This window comes from Arvicanthis niloticus, chromosome 23, assembly GCF_011762505.2.
Source record: "Arvicanthis niloticus isolate mArvNil1 chromosome 23, mArvNil1.pat.X, whole genome shotgun sequence".
NCBI lineage: Eukaryota > Metazoa > Chordata > Mammalia > Rodentia > Muridae > Arvicanthis > Arvicanthis niloticus.
The window spans coordinates 42,700,538-42,723,114 of NC_133430.1; the positions used below are offsets into that span (position 1 = coordinate 42,700,538).

At 42.5% G+C, this 22,577-nt stretch overlaps 1 protein-coding gene across 6 annotated transcripts in view; it reads right to left on the reverse strand.

Annotated features, from left to right (window-relative positions):
- Nucleotides 1-22,546, reverse strand: part of Slc38a6 (solute carrier family 38 member 6) — a 60,990-nt gene extending 38,444 nt beyond the window's left edge. For 2 of the 6 annotated variants that reach the window (XM_076922014.1, XM_076922013.1), the window contains exons 1-4: nucleotides 22,396-22,546; nucleotides 20,832-20,962; nucleotides 17,377-17,450; nucleotides 2,377-2,429 (exon numbers count right to left, since the gene is read on the reverse strand). In XM_076922014.1, the coding sequence (XP_076778129.1) occupies nucleotides 2,377-2,429; nucleotides 17,377-17,450; nucleotides 20,832-20,962; nucleotides 22,396-22,503 (366 nt within the window). In that variant the 5' untranslated portion in view covers nucleotides 22,504-22,546. Of the gene's footprint in view, nucleotides 1-2,376; nucleotides 2,430-17,376; nucleotides 17,451-20,831; nucleotides 20,963-21,488; nucleotides 22,304-22,395 lie in introns of those variants that run through there. The other 4 variants (XM_076922016.1, XM_076922015.1, XM_076922018.1 and 1 more) reach the window with 4 other exon arrangements.
- Nucleotides 22,547-22,577: the final 31 nt, after the last annotated feature.

The window sequence follows — 22,577 nt, forward strand, 5'->3', positions numbered from 1 at the left end:
AGACTGTTCCCTGGATGTTGAAGGCAAATAAACCCTTTTTTCCCAGTTTGCTTTTGTTTCTGGTGTTCTATCACCGTGACAGTAACTCTAAGACAGTGGTCATGGCCACTCTGATGTTTTCTACAAGGCAGCTTGCATCTCAGCTTAAATGAGTTCCAAGAAACCCAGCTGTTTGTAGGAAGACAGTTCTGACTTTGTGTATACCACCTGCAGTGCAAATGAAACCGACTGGCCACACAGAAATACTTCTATCTTCTATGGATATACTGTAAATACAGCATCTTAGTACTAACTCCTTCTCTTCTCCTTAGCTAAACTTACGTATTTAATGTTTAGAAAGCCAGGGAAAATGTCTGCCTATCTATATTTCCTCTGTCTACTACAGTATACAGCATAGCACTGCTCCACACAGACTCATCTGATAAGTAAACACACAAATTTAAAGATAATTTTAAAAACATTCCTTAAGATTTTCAAAAATACTTCTTTGATTCTCAGAACAATACTATCCAACCACACATTATAGCCAGAGGAAAGAAAGAGGGAATTTCAGATCAGTAATAGAATGGGGACGAAGTACAGACAAAATCTAACAAGTCCTCACTCTGGATCTGCTCTGCCCAGTGTAGCTGCCTACGTGGAATGGGCACCCATGGAAAGAGCGACATGAGAGCTCGTGTTCAGGAGACAGACTCCACGGCCCACACTCTCAGGCTGCACTGCTACGCAGGGGTGAGGGGACTACTACAGAGAGCTAATGGCAGAGTGCCACCGAGATACAAGGACTCACACCTACAGGTCACATTAAATCAGCCAGGGTGTTCCCTTCTTGTCTTCTTTGTTGCTGTTACAGTTGCAGATACTATGTGCCCTGCTGTACGCACATGCATGCACCCATGTGCTAGGTTATGAGGTACATATGCTGTGCAGGTTATGCAGTACTTGCATGAGGGCCAAAGGTGGCTGCAGGAGTCATCCTCCACCGTTCTCTACCTTGTCTCTTGAGACACTGTCTCTGACTGGACTTGGAGCTGGCTGTTTTGGAGAGAACCCTGGCATCCCCCCGTTTCTGCACTCTCCCTTAGCATTGAGGTTACAGGAATATTCTGCCACGTCCAGGTTTGCCATGGGTGCTGGGGATCTGAACTCAGGTCCTGACCTGGGGCATTGTCTTATGTACATTTTCTTCTTTTTTGGCTAAACTACATGTAGGAAGTGAACCAGAGATAGGTTAAACATTCTGCTCTCTAGGAAGAAAATGTTCCTGGGGACGATGAACTAAACCCTTTACCCTTAAGTAACACGCTGTGTGTTTAACTCGAGGTTTAGGTTATAAAGATGGAAGCCCTGGTGTTACCTAAGGTTCATGTGCTCCCTCTACGCTCCAGGAGTAAAGATAACTGGAAGCAAATACAGAGTTTCTTCCCACTGTTGAGCAGTGACTCCCTGGGAGACTCACGCCTCAGAAATCAGTTTAGCCATTTACAACAGGGAATCCATGTAGACTACAAACAGGAGAACAGATGTGGAAGGCAACTCACCAGTTAACTAGCTTGAATGTAGCCCCTACAATGCATATGGTTTCAAAGTATCAAGTACATCATGTATGTGACTTACTTTTTTGTTAGTTTAAAAATAAATGCAAACAGAAAGCACTAAGAGATTTACAATAAGAACACTTCTTGTTTAAAACCAGAATAACTATGGGTTTAAAAGTGGCTCTTGAGACACTGAAAAAGAACACAAGCATAGTAACACTAGCAGCAGGGCTTAGCTATGGCGGTCTCTAGGAAAAGGGTTTCCCTACAACTTTAAAGTTAGAAAACCCATTGGAAACCAGTGCCAACTACAATTTTGCTTTCATTTTGATTATTCCAAGAAGGAGAACCAGCATATATAGCATTTACAGTCCGCAGATATGGGACCAGTGTTGGGTAACAACTGATAACAGGCCTCTATGGGTCTTAATTTCCTCACATGTAAACAATGGGATGGCCAGGGAACCTTTCAGCACTCAGTTCTTAAAAAATACTACCTATCTAATTACTGCTTTGGGAAATAGGCATGCTATAATTTTAATTCTACATTGTTTTCTTCCCTTTTAAGGATTTCCTCAGAGGCTATGACCAAAATGAATGAGGACACTGTATGGCTCCCTTTACCACTCTGCAGTTCATCAAGTGAGCAGCAAGATTTAGAACTGAGCGGGTTTACAGATGCGCTTCGGAAGGGGCGCAGGTCCCCTCATTCTGTCTCTTCTTCCTTTCATTTCCTCTCAGTCTCTCAGGTCCTTCTCGTATATACGTCCTTCTGAACTTGAAGCAGACTAGAAATGCCCCTTAGGTTCTAGACACACTGAGGGGAGAGTGAAATTACCTTTCCAGGTAATCCAAAAGCGAAGAGTCCAAGATCCTCGTAAGACGTCACCGCTGTCAGGACAAAGTACAATTGTTACTTTACACAAACTATTTGGGAAGGTCACTTCACTCTTAGGCTAGGCACAGTGCCATTCCCAGCTTCAGCCAATAGGGACTAGCAGTCGGTTGGCGATCTGACCTCCTGGATGAAGGCAGAGGTGGGAAGGACGAGCTCTCTTGGCTGCTCCTACAAGGCCTTCGAGAGAGTTTTCTCTTTGAAATGCTAATTTCCACTTTAAATGCAACCCACATGCGTAAGGTTTAGGTGTTTTTGCAGAGTGTGTCTCTTTGACAAATAGTGATGGCTTTTTCCCTTGCTTTTAAAAAAAAAATCACCAAGGGGGCTGTAGAGATGGGTCAGTAGTTCAAAGCACCAATTTGGTTCCCAGCTCACAACTCTCTAACTCCAGGTTCAGGGGATCTGGTAACCTTTTCTGGCCTCTGAGGGCACAGAGATACCTGCAGGTGAAACTCAGACGCATACAGCTGCTTTTTTTTTTTTTTTTTTTTTAATTCCCTAAGGATTCATTTTATTACACTTTTCTAGTATATCTCACATTCTGACTCTGTTTCTTAGGTGTCCATACTAATGGTTACTTTATGTTCTTACTGAGTGTCTGACTACTGTAAGACAGCACTGCCAGCAGCTACCACTGTAACGACTAAGCAGCATTTATCTATCCATCTGGTCGCTCTCATCTTGTAGGCCATCAAGGGGAGAGCTGTGTTTCCCTTAAATATTCTGAAATACCAAAAGCAGGAAAACCCATTCAGTGTTAATTCTGAGCTCTAGTGGCTGGGGTCCATCCACCTTACAATCATAGATAGATGTCTGAACTTAGAACAGAGGTACTAACTTTGGGAAAAAACCTTTAAAGATGCATGTTCTGTAAAGCCAGAGTCTACCACAACAGGCAGACATTAGCAAGTCCAGATTCCCAGCCTATGTGAATTCAATGGTCTGGTTTCTTGAGAACACCTTGTCTGCATACACAGGCCTCATGTACTTGGATACACTATCCAAACAGAAATGGTTACTGGCAAGAATTTCTAAATATCGGCTATACAGTTCGATGAGGTATGACAGTTGAGGGAGCTTTCCAAGAGCTTAGAGTGATGATAATGTATTCACAATAGTAACAGCACCTCCATCCTAGAGTTGGGGAGGGGCCTCATATTTTCTTTTCTCATCATATGAGTGTTAAATCACATTCTCATTTCATTGTGCTCAAGAAGTGTGGTTATTAAACACAGAAGAAAATGAAAAGGCTTGTAAGAGAGTCAGGTTACACTCTCGGCACAGACAGCCTTGTGTTCTAGCCAGTTCTTGAGGCTCTCTAGCCCAGGAAGTGCATAAGCCCACGGCACTTAAACCGAGGAGAAGCAGGCTGGGAGACACTAAGGCTTGGGAGAGCCATATACACCTTCTGTTAGTCACGGACTAGTCAAAGCCAGTTTTAGTGCAACTCTTAGGACACAAGTGGGCTTTTCCAACTGCCACTTGGGAACAACAACAAAAAATCTTTTTGTATGTTCAGAATGAAGAACATTCAGGTATATAAAAACAAGCATTTTAAAAATCATAGGTGGATTCCATACAGTAACTATGAAACCAGGAAGAAAACAGTGCAATACTGAGTAATAAGAGGCATTAACAATTAACAAAATCTTCATTTTAATCTATTACCAAAGCTCAAGGGAGTTGGAAATGTTTTGATATATCTAGTTTTAAAAATGCATTTACATTTGAACTGTTAAAGGTAACGCACACATACAATTTAGTATTGAACTGAGAAGACATACTTTATCTGGGTAGGCCATTTATGAAGGTCACATGGCCCTGGGAGGCCCACGCTCACACTCAGGTGTGTCCAGTTTCACTCCAGTCTCTTTTTCTCAACCTTCTGCTTGCTCATTGTCTACATTCAAAATGCCATTTAATAAACTCCAACTCTGGTTCACACGGCCTTGAACGGAAGTTCTTTTCTGCAGGGAGGCCAAAGACCAAACCTGAGGTGTGGTCCCTTAAACATTAAGAGAACTGGGCTGACAGCCCCTGCCTCTGGCAAGGTGACAGGAACCCACGCACCATGGCTCCAGGCTTTCATTATTGCTTAAGAAAAACATTTCTATGTTGTCAGTTTTTTCTTTTAATACTTTATAAAAAATTACCTGACCTAAATGCCTTTGCTACTTGAAAACAAATTCCTGATTTTCCAATGATAAACACCCCCACTCTCTCCGCCTTTCCCCCTTTAGCCACTATGTAACCATTAGCAATGCAGGTCATGGTTACTGTCTTTCTCGGTGATGTCACACTTTTGTCTTATTAGACACAGCTTGTGAGCTTAAACTGCATATTCAGTCAATTCATCGACATTCCAGAAATATGCAATGCTGTCATGTATGTAAACTTAAACTGAATTAAATAGAATTAAACAGAATAATTGTAGTGATACATATAATGAGACAAACTTATAAAGACAAGGCGAGAGTTCGGCTGACAGTGGAGGGCTGAGGGGATACGGGCAGTAAGATTCAGTTTTTATGACTGCGCATGTGTGTGATGATCCGCGCATTTGAAGTACACTGTTTCAGATTTTTTCCTCTACCACACATATGACTTCTACTAAAATTCACTTTCATATTTCCTAGGATAGAATTAATCTTCCCACTTGGGTCAAGTTCTTTTGGAACCAAAATTCTTCTCTTCTCATAAATAAAATAGTTTAACATCTCATCAATTCTCTTATAATATCATGAATCATGTGAAAGAGCATATACAATTGTTAATTTGAACAGATCTAATATGGTAACTGAAAAACCACACCAGACCATGTTTTAAAATGAAAATAAATAAGAAAAACATTTATTCTAAGAACTTAAAGCAATGAGGTTTTCCAGTGTTACACATTGCTTTTCAAATGACCTACTTTGTATTTGTTTGTCAGTATGTAAACAAGTTTGCTTCATTTTTGTGTGCAAGCCTTTACATGCTACATACACATTCTACATTCCAGCCTTGTTTTATATTTATGCAGTGGAGAGTATCAATTGATTGCATATCTGGTAAACAGGAAAAGAAAATACCAATTAGCAAAAACAAAAAACAAACAAACGAAAAAACAAACCAACAAAAACAACAAAAAACCCACACTGAAAAATTCTAAAGGGAACAGGTATTTCAATATCAAATTTAAACACTAAACATTAAAAGTTAAAATTGAACCCTTGCTTGTGACAAAAAACACAGCGAATGAAACCTTAATGAAGACAGTTTTAGCTGCAGCTTGAGAAGTTGTGCAATCTCAAACCCGCCCTGTGGTTCCACTGTTTCTTCAGCCTAATAAAATAGCTCTAAGCACCACCAAGTCCCAAACCGAAAGAGGAAAGGCATGGGGCTTTTAGCTGGGGGTGGGTCCAGTGCTTCAGCCCTAAATCTAGCTTTCAGCAGGTCTGGGTCCTGCTCAGCTCTGTCACTGTCATCAGGGCCTCTTTTATGTTGCAAAAATTAGAAGCACTTTCCCCTGCTTGAGACATCAGAAATATGAATAATGGCTTCTGGCTTTGCTTTGAGGCTCTGTGAAAATGAAACGTGGATACAGCCAGCCAAGTGCTTTCTCCACATCTCAGCATGTGAAGCAAAGCAGCCTGGGAAACAGTTCCCAAGCTCTTTTCTGTGGCTTGGGCCATTTCTACAATGCTGGTGAGAGTCACAGACTGGATTGATGGCCGGGATGCAGTCTGAATAACCACCCTCAAAAACATTTGCCCCTGGAAGCCGGGCAGTGGTGGCGCACACCTTTAATCCCAGCACTTGGCAGGCAGAGGCAGGCAGATTTCTGAGTTTGAGGCCAGCCTGGTCTACAGAGTGAGTTCCAGGATAGCCAGGGCTACACAGAGAAACCCTGTCTCGAAAAAAGAAAAAGAAAAAAAAAAAAAAAAAAAAAATTGACCCTGGGAGCTTTGGTCCTAGGAGATAAGAATAAAACCAGGAAACTCATTAGACATTTAACCATGCCATGATTTACACTAGAGAAACAGGGCTAACCGAAATGTGCTACAAAGTGCTTAAGTAAATCATGGTACTGATACCTAATAGAATAATACAACCATGAAAGCCCATTTATAATAACAAAAAAGTGCCCATATTATTTTAAGTGGGAAAAAGAAAAACAAGATTCAAATACAATCTATGAAGTAGACACATAAATAGTGACTCAGTCTTTAGTCTCCTTTCTTTGGCTTTCTGCATTTTTTGAGGAAAGGAACTCAAATGTGCTATGATGGCTTGAACAGCAGAGGAACTTTATTTTTAAGAACTGAAAGGCCAAGCGTATTGGCACGGGCCTGTAATGCCAGCTACTTGTGATGCTGAGGCAGGAGGATCACTTGAGAATAAGAATTTGAAAGTCAGTGAGCAACACGGCAAGGCGCCCCCTACACTGCTTCAAAACAAAAACCCAAACCACACTTAAATAGTTTCACTTCCTCTAGAAACCTGAGTGTTAAACTTAAATTCTATTAATTTTTCTAGTGCTACGTAATTTGTTGCTTGGTTTACAAGCAAAGGATATTTTTGGTTGTTGTTTGCTTGTTTGTGACTCCTTAGTGCGTTTTACAGCATTATAAACATTAAGAAGATGTTTAAGAGACACAAAACTAAGTGTTGATAACCAGTGAGAGAGTGGCACGTCTCTACAGACTAGGAATGACATCATAATTCTGGAATTAATACAGTTGTCTACAAGTGGCACTTGGAGCAAACCTTCCTGTGAGCTGAAGCAATCACTAGCAACATGTTTTTAGAAATCAGTTTTTAATATATTAAAAGCAATCAGTGTTGTGTTCTGAAGGAATAGAGAGGCTAAGCCTTAGCCAGTAAATGGGGAGCTTCTCCTTACTGCACACCAGGCCCAAGACTCCCGGCCTCCACAGTAACCACTGGAAAGCTGCTCCCCATGAACAGTGGAGCACTTCCAGACAGTTTCTCCAGGGCCTGTCTGCTTTGCGTTTTTCCCTCAATGAAATAGGACAATTAATAAACTCTGGTTACAGTGTGAGCCCAAGTTTCAGCAGAAGCAATATTATCTTTGGATCTGGATTGAGGAACACAAGTTATCCAAACATAGTTCAACTCTCAGAAAGTTGGCTGTTTGGAAAGTATTCTTATTATTCTGAAATTCTTTTCTTTCTTCTGTTTTCCTTCATTTTCTTCTTGCTTTTTTTCCCCCTAACAGTGTATGGAGGGCAATAAAGTTCTTGAATATTCACTAATTTTAAGACTACTTCTGATCTTTCTTAATATACACTTCAATGTCACTGTGCCAACTGATTATGACATGACTAACAATCTTTCCATGCATTAAAAGAAAACAGAATGGTAAGATGCTAGTGTCATTCTTTCAGCTGGCAACAAAGCCTAACACTACATGCTTAGAGAGGTTCTGGATTCCCAATTCACTAGTTAGCTGTGCAGTCAGTAATATTCACAGTCCAGCCATTAACGGATGCACTGGTTTTTCAACCATTAAACTCAATCCATCGATAATATGAAGAGTTTAAGAATCATTACAAAATACAAAATAAATGCAATCTTTGACAGTGTAAGGCAGCAGTTCGAAATCGGTGGGTTGTGACCCCTTTGACAAACTTTTATCTCCAAAAATATTTACATCGCAGTTCATAATAGCAAAATTATAGTCATGAAGTAGCAGTGAACATAATGTTATGGTTGGGGTCAGCACAACATGAGGAGCTGTGTTAACGGGTCTCAGCGTTGGGAAGGTTGAGGACCACTGATGTAAGAGAAGCACACGCTCCATGGGAAGGAGACACAAGTGCTGAAAAGACCTTTCCAAAGTCAATGGAAACAAAGCCAAGGTTCTGTACATTCTGTAGTTACACATGAAATGATCAGTGATGACTGAGTAAAAATGGAAATCAAGAGCAGGAAGGAGAAATCTGGCACACAGAAACCCAACTGCCAAAAGAAGTATCTCATAGACTTCACGCCCCCACAGTTCTAAGCAATACTGGGTCTATAAAAATTTTTATTTTAGTCAGGCATGGTGGTGCACATCTTTAATCCCAGCACTTGAAAGGAAGAGTCAGATGGATTTCTATGAATTAAGCAGCTATGGCAATCTATATAGTTAGTTCCGGGACAGCCAGGGCTTTGTAAAGAGATCTTGTCTCAAAACAATAACAAAAATTTTATTTTACATGTATGATTGTTTTTCTTGCATATCTGTCAGTGCACTGTGATCATGCCTGGTGCCTGAAGAGACCAGAATAGGGCCTCGGATTCCCTTGGACTGAATTTACAGACTGTCGTGAGCCACCCTGTGGGTGCTGGGAATTGAACCCGGGACCTCTAGAAGAGCTGCCCTCCTGAGCCCTCTCTCCAGACCCAAGCATGTAAGTTTCTGATAAAGACAACAATGAGGAATAGTGAGAAGGTTCAGAGGGTATTCCCTCCCTGGCACCCATGTAAAGCTGAGTGGAGAAAACCATAAAGTTGTTCTCTGACCTCTATATGTGTACCACACTACACACATTCATAGAGCTGTCTGTGTACTGTGGGAAGTTCAACAGGATCCCTGGCCTGAACACACCGGAGGCCAATAGCACCATGCCCATCCACCCCATCTCTGGGCATAAGAACCAGAAATGTCTATAGCCGTTGCCAGATGCTCTGGGGGAGAAATCACACCCAGCCAAGAATCAGTAAAATAAAGCAAGACACGAAAACACCAATCCACTGAAGCTGCCTCAATTAACTGATTCACTCAGTTAATTCTGAGTGCATTAAATTATGCTCACAATTCTAAAAAGAAATAGAGGAAATTATAGCATGGTACTGACTACCTTTCCTAATAAACAGATGCTTGCAGAGAGTAATGTTTGCGGGAAACACACCCTAGTGTCATCTCCTTCAGTTTTAGTTCTGAGTCTCTCACATCCCAAATGGAATTTGTTATTCAAAACCCTCTCAGGACACCCAGACCCATGCTGAGCAGAAGGAAATCCAAGAGGCCCCAGGTGTCAGTTTTCTTGGAAATGCTATCTGGATGTTAAACACATAGAAATTCATTTTCCTTTTTTTCAAAGTTTTTTATTTATTTCTTATATGTTATTATATATAAGTACACTGTAGCTGTCTTCAGACACCCATAAAAAGGCATCAGATCTCATTACAGATGGTTGTGAGCCACCATGTGGTTGCTGGGATTTGAACTCATGACCTCTGGAAGAGCAGTCAGTGCTCTTAACCACTGAGCCATCGCACCGGCCTGAAATTCATTTCTATTATAAACTACATAAGGAAGTTTTAAAGGTCATTTTGACGACTTGCCGTTTAGTGATTTTGATTCAGGATCTCAGGCTGTAGGCTGACTTTGAACTCTTGATCCTCCTGACTCAGCCTTCTGAGTGTGGGATTACAGGCATAGGCTTCTGTGCCCGGCCGACTACACCTCTTGGGTATAAACGCAGTTCCGGGAAGTCAAGTACCATGCAAACACAGGAAACATTCTTAACACTACATCTGGAGCTTTACCAAAAGCTTGTTTCTAAAGAAAAATCACACTGGTGACATGTATGCTATTCCAATGGTGTGGCATTTTCTTACCGTAGGCAAGGTTTAGTGCACTACGGCTGACGTAACCAATTATTACAAACTTGATGCCTTCGAAAAAGAGAAAATTATTGCTTCACAGTTTGAGAAGGACAGAGAAATTCAAAATTAGATTCACTGGGTCATAATCAGGGTGCCAGCTTGAGTCCCTCCTTCTGGAGAGAATCCATTCCTAGCCTGTTTTAGCTTCTGGTGGCTCCAGGATTTGTGGCCAAGTGTGTATAATCTCTGTGTGGCCACTTTGTACGTTTCTCTTGTCTGTGATCTTCCTTTCATGACACATGTAACCAAATTTAGAGCCTGCCAACACAGTTCTCCATTTCAACATCCTTAGTCACTGCTGTAAAGCCTCTTCTTTTGACACATGGCACTCACAGCTTCCAGGGCTGTGGCAGTCTCTTCAAGGGCAGTATGGCACATGCCAGGTAGGCTACTGCACCTATGGGGATTTCATAGCACACAGGAAACAGCATCTGGGAAATATCTGATTAAAAGATGTTGTTACTTGGGTGTGGTGGGACACTCTTGACCCTCAGCAATCAGGAGGCGGAGGCAGGAGGATGACTTTAAGTACCAAGTCAGCCTGGCCTATATAGTAAGCTCCAGGCCAGGGCTCCATGGGAGGGCTGCCAATCATTTTGAGGAGAGCTTTAATTAAAAATCTTTTGCTTTAAAACATATAAAAGGGGCCAGAAAGATGGCTCAGCAGCTAAAAGCACTGGCTGCTCTTCAAAAAGAACCTGGGTTCAATTCCTAGCACTTACATGGCAGTTCACAACTGTCTGTAATTCCAGTTCCAGGAGATCTGACACCTTCACACAGACATACAAGAAGTCAGAACACCAATGAACATTAAATAAATAAATAAATAAATAAAATTACTTTAAAAAAGAGAGAGAAGAAACCAGAGCTTATATAGAAACATCTTTTTTTTTTTTTTTTTTTTTCATCATGACTAGAGTTTCAAATAATCATGGAGAATGACAGGGGTTAGGGAGATGGTTCAGCTAAAGTGCCTGCTCCTCAAGCAGGGAGAGCTGAGTTTGGATTCCCAGCACCCACAAAAGCTTGCCATAGAGACAAGTGCCTGAAACTCCACACTTGGTGGGACAGGTGGAGTCTCAGTCTGTTCACCTGGCTCAGCCGCAGCTGTGAAGCAGGGGAGCTCCAGGTGCCAGGAGACCCCGCCTTAAGAATGAAGAGGGAGAGTGAAGACCACACCCACTGTTGACCTTTGGCCTCCCCACATATATGTGCACACACGCCTCCAATAACCTTCTTTAGAAAGAGGAAGAGAAAGGGACTCAAAGCTCTTTATTGGAGTTACAGGTTATATCATGCACTCTAGGAAAAAATCAAAATTCTCCTTGGACAGAACAAGTGGTAGATTCTGTTAGATACCTGGACTTTTTCAACCGTCCCAGTGGGTCTCTCATTCCCTGGGCAAATCCTTTTATATTCTTCAGGATCTGAGACTGGTCTTCCCTCCAATTTTCTTCTTTATACATTATTCAATAGCAGTGGTAAGTTATCTAGGGCACATTGTGTACAATATACAGGATATACTTTTTGTCTGCTACCTTTTTCAGCCCAGTGATGTAGGAATATTTCCTGATTCCCATCCCTCCAACTCTTTCCTTCTCACTTGCGCCCAGAGTTCTCACCTAGTCCCATACTCAGCACACTACAGCATGCGTCATTTGCTCATGTACCTGTCTCTGATTATTCCCATATTCCTAGATAAAAGAACATCGAAGCAATTGAAGGAACCTCAATCCTATGCTTCAGAGCTCAGACCATTCCACCCACATATACTTCACAGTCCACATATTCAAAACTGAACTTTTAATTTTGAGCCACCTCTGCCTTCTGTGTTCCACTAATGACCCTGCCTAGTGTCCACATGGCCCAAAACAGTGCTCCTTCACCTGTGCTGACTCTGCACTGCGTAGCCCATCTTTCCTTGACCCCCGTTGTACTAATATAACCTCCCATCTACTCAGGTTCTGATCGTGGAAACTAGCGCTGGCCACCCTGCAAAGGATGCTGCATGCAGAATGGCCTGGCAGCAGCGCCATGCTTCTCTGAAAAGCGCACTGGTGCTTAGATCTGCCACATAGCTGCTGCCCTGGGAGTTTCGTTTCCTTCACTCCTGATTCTTCATTTCTGTTACTCCTGAGTTCTGGCAAGTATCTCCACCCTTAACCTGCTCGCTACATAAGTATACTGGAGGGACTGTTTCTCGGACATTGCATGTATGAAATGCCATTACTAAAACCACATTCCCATGAGTTTGGCTGGGTATGGAATTCTAGTTTAGAATCATCTTTTCCAAGAATTGCACAAAGACTGGTATACAGTCCACTTTACAGTGCCTGTAAAAACTGCTGTTATGTCTTGGTTTGCATCTCTTCGTTTGTGAGTGTGCGGTGAGTGCATGGAGCGAGCTGCTCACACCTCTCTGTGGGTGCACACGCTGCAAGTGGAAGGCAGACGAAGCTGCCGCTGGGGATCCTCCTCTAGCACCAGCTGCCTTGTTCCTTGGAGGCACAGTTTCTTGCAGAGCCCGGAGCCTGGGCGTTTTGGATAGGCTGACAGTTACAGCCACCAGGGTGCTATGGCCCAGGCCTTCGTAACAGGCACTTCTAACCAACAGCCATTTGTCAGTTTCTTTGTTTCTTCTGTGTAAACTTTTAAGATACCATATTTTAAAACTGTCTTTCCCATCAATTGCAATGCATTTGGTGTGAATTATTTCACAGTGATCTTCGGGAAGGCACGTGTTACTGTGGAACTTGTGTTCTTCAGTTACAGCAGCTCTTCTGTGTTATTCTGTGTATAACTCCACTTATCCCCTTCTGTGTGTGCTCATCATTTGCATGCTGGTCTCCTGGACCGCTCTAACTTTTTAATGTTTTTATTCTTTCATTTTCAGGTGAAGACTGGGCACATTCACGGTGGTCTGGTAGTAATCTTTTCTTTCATTCTCAAGTTGTTTATTCTTTCTGTGACAATCCCTGGAAATTTCTTTAAGTGTTCAAATCCAACTACAAAAGTAATCTTATCTTCTCTTTCCTGCCTCCTCTTGTCTCCTCTTCCTTGTTCTCTAACTTCTATGGAACTTGTGGGTTCTGGACACATTTCTGGACACAGAAAATAATATTATTTTCTTCTTCTTGTACAGATGCATTATCTATTATTTCAAATCTCAGAGTGCATGTTTTTATTCTGGATTAGAAGAGACCCTTGTTGGCTGCTCCTTTTTAAGACTATTTCCTTTCCTCGCCATTGTAGTACAGCGGCATCCCTTCCCATTCCTTCCTTTCCTCCCTCTTATCCACCCCTACCCCTTCTCGTTCAAACTCACGGCCTCTTCCACATTCATTGTTGTTACACACTCATATGGTATATGCATATACATATATATTTTTAAGTACACAAATACAATCTTCTCAGTCTGTATAATGATACTTTTATGAATGTTTTCAGGTTGACTGGATAATCAATTGGTGTGTTCTTCCTTGGGACAGACTATTTCTCCCTCTCTCTGAATTCCTTAGTTGCCTGTAGTTCTTTATGGAGGGCTGAGGCCTTCTGGACTTTTATTATTAATTTTTACTCCACATGTTGTATTATTCTCTCTCACCATTTGCTTTTCTTTAACAGATTATATTTTTAGATTGTTTGTAGGCTCTCAGCAAAATTAAGAAAGTATAAGGCTGTGTGATATACCTTCTGCCCCACACACAACGATGCCTTCCTGCTATACAGCGACACGCCTGTTAGTGTCAAAGGGCTCTGCCCTGTCAATACCATACAAAACCAATCCTATCAATACCATACAAAACCAATCCTATCAATACCATACAAAACCAATCCTATCAATACCATACAAAACCAATCCTATCAATACCATACAAAACCAGTCCGAAGTTGCTCTTGGTACCAGACAGTCTAAGGATCCTGACGAGTGTACCTCCACCATTATGCTGTCACATGGCATCTTTCGTTTGCCCCAGACATTCTCCTATTCAATCAGCCTTCCCTCCTAACTCCCGGAAACCACTGACTCCTTTACTCTTCATGGTTTTGCCTTTCTACAATGTCATAGCTGAAACATAATCATACACAATCTTTTCTGGTTGGTCTCTTCTTTCTCTTCATTTTGTACATGTAAAGTGTTCAACATGTTTTGATATACATTGAAACTATGATATTCAAGGAAATAATCATATCCATTCGATCTTTCTTCCTTTCCACTCCTTTCTGAAATTATTCTCTTGGCAAATTTCCAATAAACTTGATATTCACTACGACCAACATGCTGTACATCATATTTTCAGACTCCACATCCTGTGTCCCTCAATCAAGAACTCCCTGTCCTCCCTCTCTTCCCCAGTATCCCTGGTAACCAGTTTCATCCTGTTTCCTAACTACCTTTTTTAGTGTCTACAGGTAATCGAGAACATGCAGTTTTTCCTCCTGTCTGCCTGTCTCACTTCATCGTTATCATGATGTCTGCCAGGCTTCTCTGTGCTCCCACCACTGGGAAGACTCCCCCCTTTTAGCCTGTTTTTAAAGGCTGGATAATTTTCCAAAATACATATAGATTACTGCTTCTTTATCTATATTCTTCAACTGAAAGACACACAGGGTGTTTCTGTATTTCACCATTGTGAATAATGCCACAACAAACAAAGAACACAGATTATCCCCACAAGGTCTCGGTCTCACTTTCTGTGCACACACACCTGGACACAGAGCTGCTGGACCATATGGTTTCTTTCACCCAATAAGTTGTTGTTACGAGTCCTCCATGTTGCTCCAGAGCCTGGTGGTTCTTTTCTTACTAATACAAAATAATTTTCTGTTGTTTCAATGTCACCGTTTGCTTGGTGAATCATCTACTGAAGGGTATTTGGGCACTCCCTAAATTTGGCAATTTATAAATAAAACTGCTATAAACATCATGTATACAAGTTTTTGTGTAGACCTAAGTCTTTGGATAAATGCCAAGAGGAGTAATCCTGCCAGACCCTGTGGTACAAGTATGGCTTTGTAAGAATAAACAATAGCAAAGGCCTCCCGGTCTCATTCCAGGGTGGCTGAGAAGCTAGTTCCTCTTGTTCCAAGCCTGCCCAGAATCTGTTAGGACAATGTTTTGGGTCTGTCATTTGCATACGTTTACAAAGGCATCTCACTGTTGTTTCTGTATTTCTTTTGTGGTTGTGTTAGCATAAATCGTTCTCTGTACTGTCTTGTACCACTTAGTTATCTGTTGACAAACAACTGTGAGGCACTCAAAGGGGAAATGGAAGATCTGACTTGTGACTGACAGGCTTAGTCATAGGAAGAAGCCATGTCTTTCTTGAAAGCTCCCCAGTTATTTGTAGCTGGAGGAATTACATTTCTGGTAGAACAAATTCTATGCAAAGCACTCCTCCAATCCGTGTGAGAAGAGATGGCCATGCCAGCCTTCTGTTAATGGGCCTCTTCCTCAGTCTCACTGGAGTTCAACCTCCAGAAACATGACTCACAGTCAAATGTAGAGTTTCCTTTTACTTCCTCCAGAAAATAAGCTTCAGTGTTTGCATGCTGGGAAATGGCACATACTATGTATAACTTGGGCTATGACGTACAAAATTAGTTCTAACCAAACAATTGCCTATGTGCCTGGAGGAGACCACTTTATCTTTTACTGTCTCCTTTTGCCAGCCTCTAACACAGATGACAAAAATCTACCTGATGCAGTTGTTGGAAGGTTTCACATATGACTCTCCTGTGACACTGCTGAGCACACAATTTAAGAACAACATTATATGTTGTTCTTAAAGAGGCTTGGGTTTTCACTGCACATAAGACAGTGCCCTGGAGCCTGGCATGGTGGGGCATGCCTTTATTCTTAACACTTAGGCAGAAGCAGGTGGAACTCTGTCAATATGAGGCCAGCCAGGGCTACATAGGAAGTTCCAGGCTTGTCTGGAGAGATGGCTCAGCACTTAAGAGCACTGGCTGTTCTTCCAGAGGTCCTGAGTTCAATTTCCAGCAACCACATCACAGCTTATGATCCAATGCCTTCTTCTGGTATGCAGACATTACATACATACATACATACATACATACATACATACATACAATTCATAAATAAGTAAGATAGTCAGACAGAAAATTAGAAAGTTTCTTTTTAGGCCAACAAGGGGTACCACTCGAGTTTTTGTTGTTGTTGTTTGTTTTGTTTTTTGTTTTGTTTTGTTTTGAGACAGGGTTTCTCTGTGTAGCCCTGGCTGTCCTGGAACTCACTCTGTAGACCAGGCTGGCCTCAAACTCAGAAATCCGCCTGCCTCTGCCTCCCAAGTGCTGGGATTAAAGACGTGAGCCACCACTGCCCAGCTTTCTTTCTTTCTCTCTCTCTCTCTCTTTTTTTTTTTTAATCAGTCTGCACATTTGCCCGGAAGGCACAGGCATGCATTGGTAAGCCTGCCCGTCAATGCCACTCAGCTACTGGTAGAAGCTGCATCTCTGAGCTCTGGATCCTAAGGTGGTTTTGTATAAGAATCACCTGGCTGACTTGTTACTAAATCTGTTCAGTAAACAACAACAACAAAAGAGGCATTTCTGATGCACAGACATTGAAAATAAAGTGGACTGATTATTTTAGTACCCTGATCTCAAGAGTCTCAAACTCTCAGAACAATACCTTTAACAATTCTCATTTCTTTGAGCCTAGAAGAATCCCACTTTAAAAACCTATTAGGTGCACGTATGTTGCTTCTGTAAGTCTGAAAGCCACAAAACCAGTGATAACAAAGCGAGCTCCACCACTCAGACATAAAGCTTGTGTTGGACTGCAACACAAATTTAATTCAAAGGTAAGAGAGAGCAGGTGATAAAAACCAGCTTTCTCTGGGAGGTGGTGATTTGCGAACACCTTTGATTCCACCTCTCAGGAGGCAGAGGCAGATGGGCCTGAGTTTGAGGCCAGCCTGGTCTATAGAGCCAGTTCCTACAGCGAGAGCTATACAAAGAAACCCTGTCCCAGAAAAACAAACAAACAAACAAACAAACAAACAAACAAAAAATGCCAGCTTTTGTCCTTAGCACAAGAAAACAAACCCAATCACCATATGCTCACTGGAAATTAGACTCTTAGGGGTGTGTGTGGTGCTGGAGTTCCAAGCCAGGGACTTGTTTGTGCTAAATACTGTTTTCACTGAGCTGTACCCTGGCTCTCACACATCAGATCGGAGACATTCACTTCTTATGCAAGTGAGAACTCATGGCTGGTGAAACAGGCAAGTGGGACAGCATGGCATTACTCACCTGTGTGGATGCACATAGCAAGCAGGAGATGGACTGAGTAAGAAGCCAGGAGAGCTACTAACAGCAGCAGGACACTAAAATATAAAAGAACACAGTTATGCTTCCCCACTCTTGCTTTTTCCTGATCATTCATTTCTTCACAGTCATAGAGACTATCTCTGGGTGGCAGAACTACAGACATGAAAGAAATCACTGCTTTGTATTTACCAAGTTGTACTGAAGGCAGAATGAAGTGCTTTTAAAATGAAAAGAGAAATCAGAAAGAAATAAACTTTACTTAAAACCCAAATTCGTCACTTCGCAGTGTCTGCTGACTGCAGTTCAGCACTCCGTGATCTAAGTATTCCCTTTAATGACTAATTTTCCCTGTTCTAGGTCTCACTGACTTCCTCTTGCCCCATTTCCCCAACTTCCTCCCCTTCCAGTGATGTGGACCCTTTAACCACGGCTTTACCTCTAATATCGAGCTGACTATTCCTGGGCTCCATGGAGCATACACACCTCTTTCCAACTCAACCCTCAAACAATGCAATTAACACATTTCTAACAACACGATCTAAAAATCCATGTAAACACCATGAAAATTACTATTATTTATTAATAATAAATGATAAAATTATTTATTATCAATAAATAATTCCTGCTTAATTCTCAGGAAGATCCCTGTAGGACAGGCTTCTAGCAAATCCAGTGTCCCCAGTGCACCATACCAAAGGCACAGAAATCCTCTTTGTGAGCCACTTAATACTTACTGGTAAGTATCAGTCAGGAAACTGACATCAGAGACCTCACAAAATTACAGTCTGACAACACTAAAGGTGACATTTGATTTGATGCAGCAGGCCCACTGTCAGTGATACACACCTGCATGGAAAACTCCAGCATATAAAACGTGACTTTCTCGGAGAGCTTTGGGGGAGGGGAGGGAGGGCTCTCTAATTATGGGTTGCCTAACACGTTGCATATAGTTTTTAAAACTGCTGAGTTTGTGAGCACATCCCACAACAAAAGCAAAGTGGGCTACTTAAAAGTGGGTTTTGCATATTAAGACATTTGGGGAAAAAACAAAAAGGACAAAACTGAAGTGAGACTTTACATTTTAAGTTGGTCTCTACTGACTAAACAAGTACCAGGACTTGGTGCCAGATGCTCAGAGATCTGGTTCCAAAGGATTTCATGCCTGAGAGCAGAGATGGACTTGCAAAATACAAAACCAGCAACGGCAGTGGAGCACCAAACATAGAAAGCTATGTAGACAACAGCAGCCCTGGGTAGCTGGCTGGGATACAGGAGCGCAGCCCCCACAGGCTCACACCAGGCTCACTGAAGGCCCAATGAGCAGCTGGTGACCAGATCAGGAAGGTTAGGAGTATGTGTTGTTAGGTGCCTCCTGTGGGTGGATCAGGAGTGCACGCTCTCAGCCTCGGCTCCAGTGCCTGTCTGCAGCCTACCATTCTCCCCGGCTACACTTCCCAGCACGATGATAATGCTTATCCTCTGACACTGTGAGCAAGCCTCCAGTTAAATGCTTTCCTCTATAAGCTGCCTTGGTCATGGTGTGTAGTCACAACAGTAGAACAGAACTAAGACACTGGCCCATAACCAACTCTCGAAAAGAGGCACAGAACAGAATGCTGGGCTCTAGTCATTAAAGAAGTCTTATTTAACAGCAGAAGACAGGAGAAGGATATTTTATTTGCACTTAAAAAATTGCTTTTAACTTACATGACTGGTAAGTTTTGATTCACATTGGCCAACCTGACACAAATAAACTTGGATAAGAGACTTTTTAAAATTATAAATTGGTTGTGGATCAAGTTTAAAAAAAAAAAGAAAACAACAAACAACCATTAGCCACATTTTTAGATTAATAAAAATCAACATCAGACCTGTACTGCACAAAGATATCTGGGTTGACAATGACGTCTGAGAGACAACATGGCCTTCCTTACGGCATAGGGAACACAGTCTTCATGTTCATGGTGAAGCGGGGGAAAGCAGACTACTGCACTGCCAGTCACATAGAGTGTAACACACGCTTTTACATCTAACACGGATTTTCCACTAAGAACAAATAATGCAATCCTTAGTTCCTGTATTTATTATACTATCATACTGAATTTTTTGAAATCATGATTTTAGGGCATACTTTTTTATTACTGTTGCTGTTGTTTGTTTGTTTTTCGAAGCAGGGTCTCACTTGAACTTATATGGCCGAGGAAGACCCTGAATTCCCCATCTTCCTGACCCTACCTCCCAACTACCAGGACCAGTCCTTCAGGGGCTTCATTAAAGGCTCTCTTGTCACAGGCAATGCAGCTTCAGCTATGTCCTGCTCCCTGAACGCCTTCCCCAGGGGCAGGATGTGTAAGCTGGTGCCAGTGATCCTGGCTCTCAGGTAGTGAGTATGCTTACATCTCAGTTTTAAAGAAAAAGTTAGAAAAGGGAAAATACAAAAATGAGAGTAGATTACATTTTAAAAGCTTATAGAATAAGGACATAAAGAAAAGTTTTATATGGTATATGATGTGTTTGTTTTTAAGGCTATTATAACAAGAATCAAAAAGTTTAAAAAATGAAACAGAAGGCCCTTAAAACGACTTCTCTGGCTCCTCTCAGCTCCACGTCCAACCCAGGAACTGGTTTCTTCTTTCACTGAATCTTTTGCATGTTTTGATAAACAAATACCGTTATATTACAACTGCTACAGCATTTACTATACTGGCATGTGGAATACACTATATTGGGTAATTCTTAGCCTAGGAGCAATAGGCTATACTGTACAGATGTGTGGAAGGCTTCAGCATCCAGGTTTGTTTAGGAATACCCTATAGGGATCACCCAACAACGAAACAGCATTGTACCACACTTCAGAATTATTAGCCATGACTACTCCATTTGGTACCCTCTCCCCGCTCTTGGTTAAACAATAACAATTCCTAAAATAAAGTAACTTGTTTTTCTAGATCCTTACCCTCTGTGCCCTATGGACCCAGTAATGGCTGACCAGGAAAGGTGCTTATCTATCACAAGACATCCTAACCACTTACCTTATCTCCAGAGCTTCCCCTAGCAACAACCTGCCCAAAGGGGGAAATTCTCCGTGGCCTTTGCTTTCTTTTTTGTGCCCTATAACTACCATAGCCTAGAAGCCAACAGGTTCTGATTCTTACACCAGAGTCCCAATTTGCAGGTGCTGTTTCAAATAAAGCCCATGCTATCTTAGAGCCAGGGGTTCCCTTCCAGATTTCCCTACAAGAATGCCCATCCCCTCAAACAATGCATGACTGAATGCAGCATTCCTCCAAACCACAGACTAGTTAGCCACAGGGGGAACAAAACAGCACCAAAACCTCAGAAATGATCTAACTAGAAACCGTGGACCGGTAACTTATGGAATCAAAATTCCTTATCAAAATGGAAAAGTGATGATAAAACATGAAAACAGGCCTCACCTAAATCCAAGGATACCCGTATTAGCCATCACATAAGCCAAGCCAAGGATGCCACTTCCCATGATGGCGTTCATCATGTTAAAGACAGAGAGACCAAATGAAGCACCAGTGGATCCCTGCCTTCGAGGTTCCTGTAAACACACCATTTAACCACATTAGATGTCTTGAGGAGGAAGCTAGAGCATGTGGAGATATCACTGACAAATTATGGAGCTATTCTATAAACTCGGGGATTTGTGTGAACACTAACCAGGACGCGTCTTAGTTCTTTCATCCATGCACCACAGGCTTGAGCCATTTGAGAAGAGGGAATCTCAACTGGGAGAATGCCCTCAAGAGACTGGTCTGTAGGCAGTCCGGGGGGGGGGGGGGGTAGATAGGATTTTCCTGACTGTTGTGAAAAGACACAGCCTGTTTTAGGGGGTAGCATCCTGAGCAGGCCTTCCTGGGGATGATGGAAAGAAAACTGATCGGGCCAGAAGGAACAAGTCACTATTTCCTCTGTGACCTCCGTTTCAGTTTCTGCCTCCAGATTCCTGCCCTGACTTCCCTTCAAGATGGACTGTAGCTGTAAGATGAAAGGAACCCTTCCCTTCCCGAGTTGCTTTCTGTCATAGTTGCTATCACACCAAGAGAAAGAATATCTGGACACAACACCTGCTCCTTTGCCTTTATTTTGATCCACTGGTGCAACTCGAGGAACTTGTCTTCCAGGTAAACTACCTCTTTCAGTACAGAGCCCAGGCTGGCTGCAGTAGGAGCCGTGTGACTTCAAGAGATCAAGATGGGGTAAGCTCAGGGTGGAGACCAAGAGAAGGAACAGGCCTCCGCTCACATGCTTCCTGAAGAATCCCAGTGTCAGCTGTTATGGAACTTCTGTCCATAACTCTTCTTCCCCACGTACTAGGACCGCAAAACTAACCTTTTATTTATATACCTAATGAATTAAGTCCTCCCAGCAAGAAGGATGATCAGGAATAACTTACAGGGATAATGTAAGCAAAACCATCAGCTGTTACAGTCCAGGAATTCAGTTAAAAAGCGGAGGGCCAGGATTGGAAAGCAGCTCTTAGGGCGCTTTTCTAGCATGCTCAAGGCTGGACATTCAGGATCCAAGAGGGTGCAGAGGCACCCGGGACACACACAGCCCACTACACCGGCTTTAGGTTAAGGACGAGCTATGTGCACATTACCAGAGACCTCTCTTCATCTTCACTTACAGGGACTTCTATATTAAAATATAGCTCAGATTTCCCTTTGCCCCATGATTAAATCCGGAAAAGAAACATCTTGTGATGTTCTTACAAAGACCTCATAAGGCTACAGAAAACAGAGGCGACAAAGACACAAAACAACGGTGAGTCACAAAACTCTGGCTCATCCCGTCGGTGTTCCAAGCCTCACAATTGACTGCGTGCTCCATGTTGCTGCCACACTCCAAACTCGGCTGAGGTCAGTGGTTCGGGCCCCACCCCAGGGCCAGTCCCCTCCTGACCTAGACTCTTGCAAGCTCTGGAAGATGCCGAAGCGCAACAGCTCTGCGTAGCCAGCGAAGCCCACTTACGTTGCTTAGCAACGGACTCCACTCTTCTGCAGCCACCGCCTCCTCCGGCTGCTGGGCAGAAACGTACCAGCCTGGCTCGGCTTGGATGCTGTCCCGGGACGCCTGCATGGTGCTCCGCGACCAACAGCCAAGTAAATCAGCGAGCCGCTCCCCCTAGCCCTAAGCGCCCGGGCAGAGCGGCT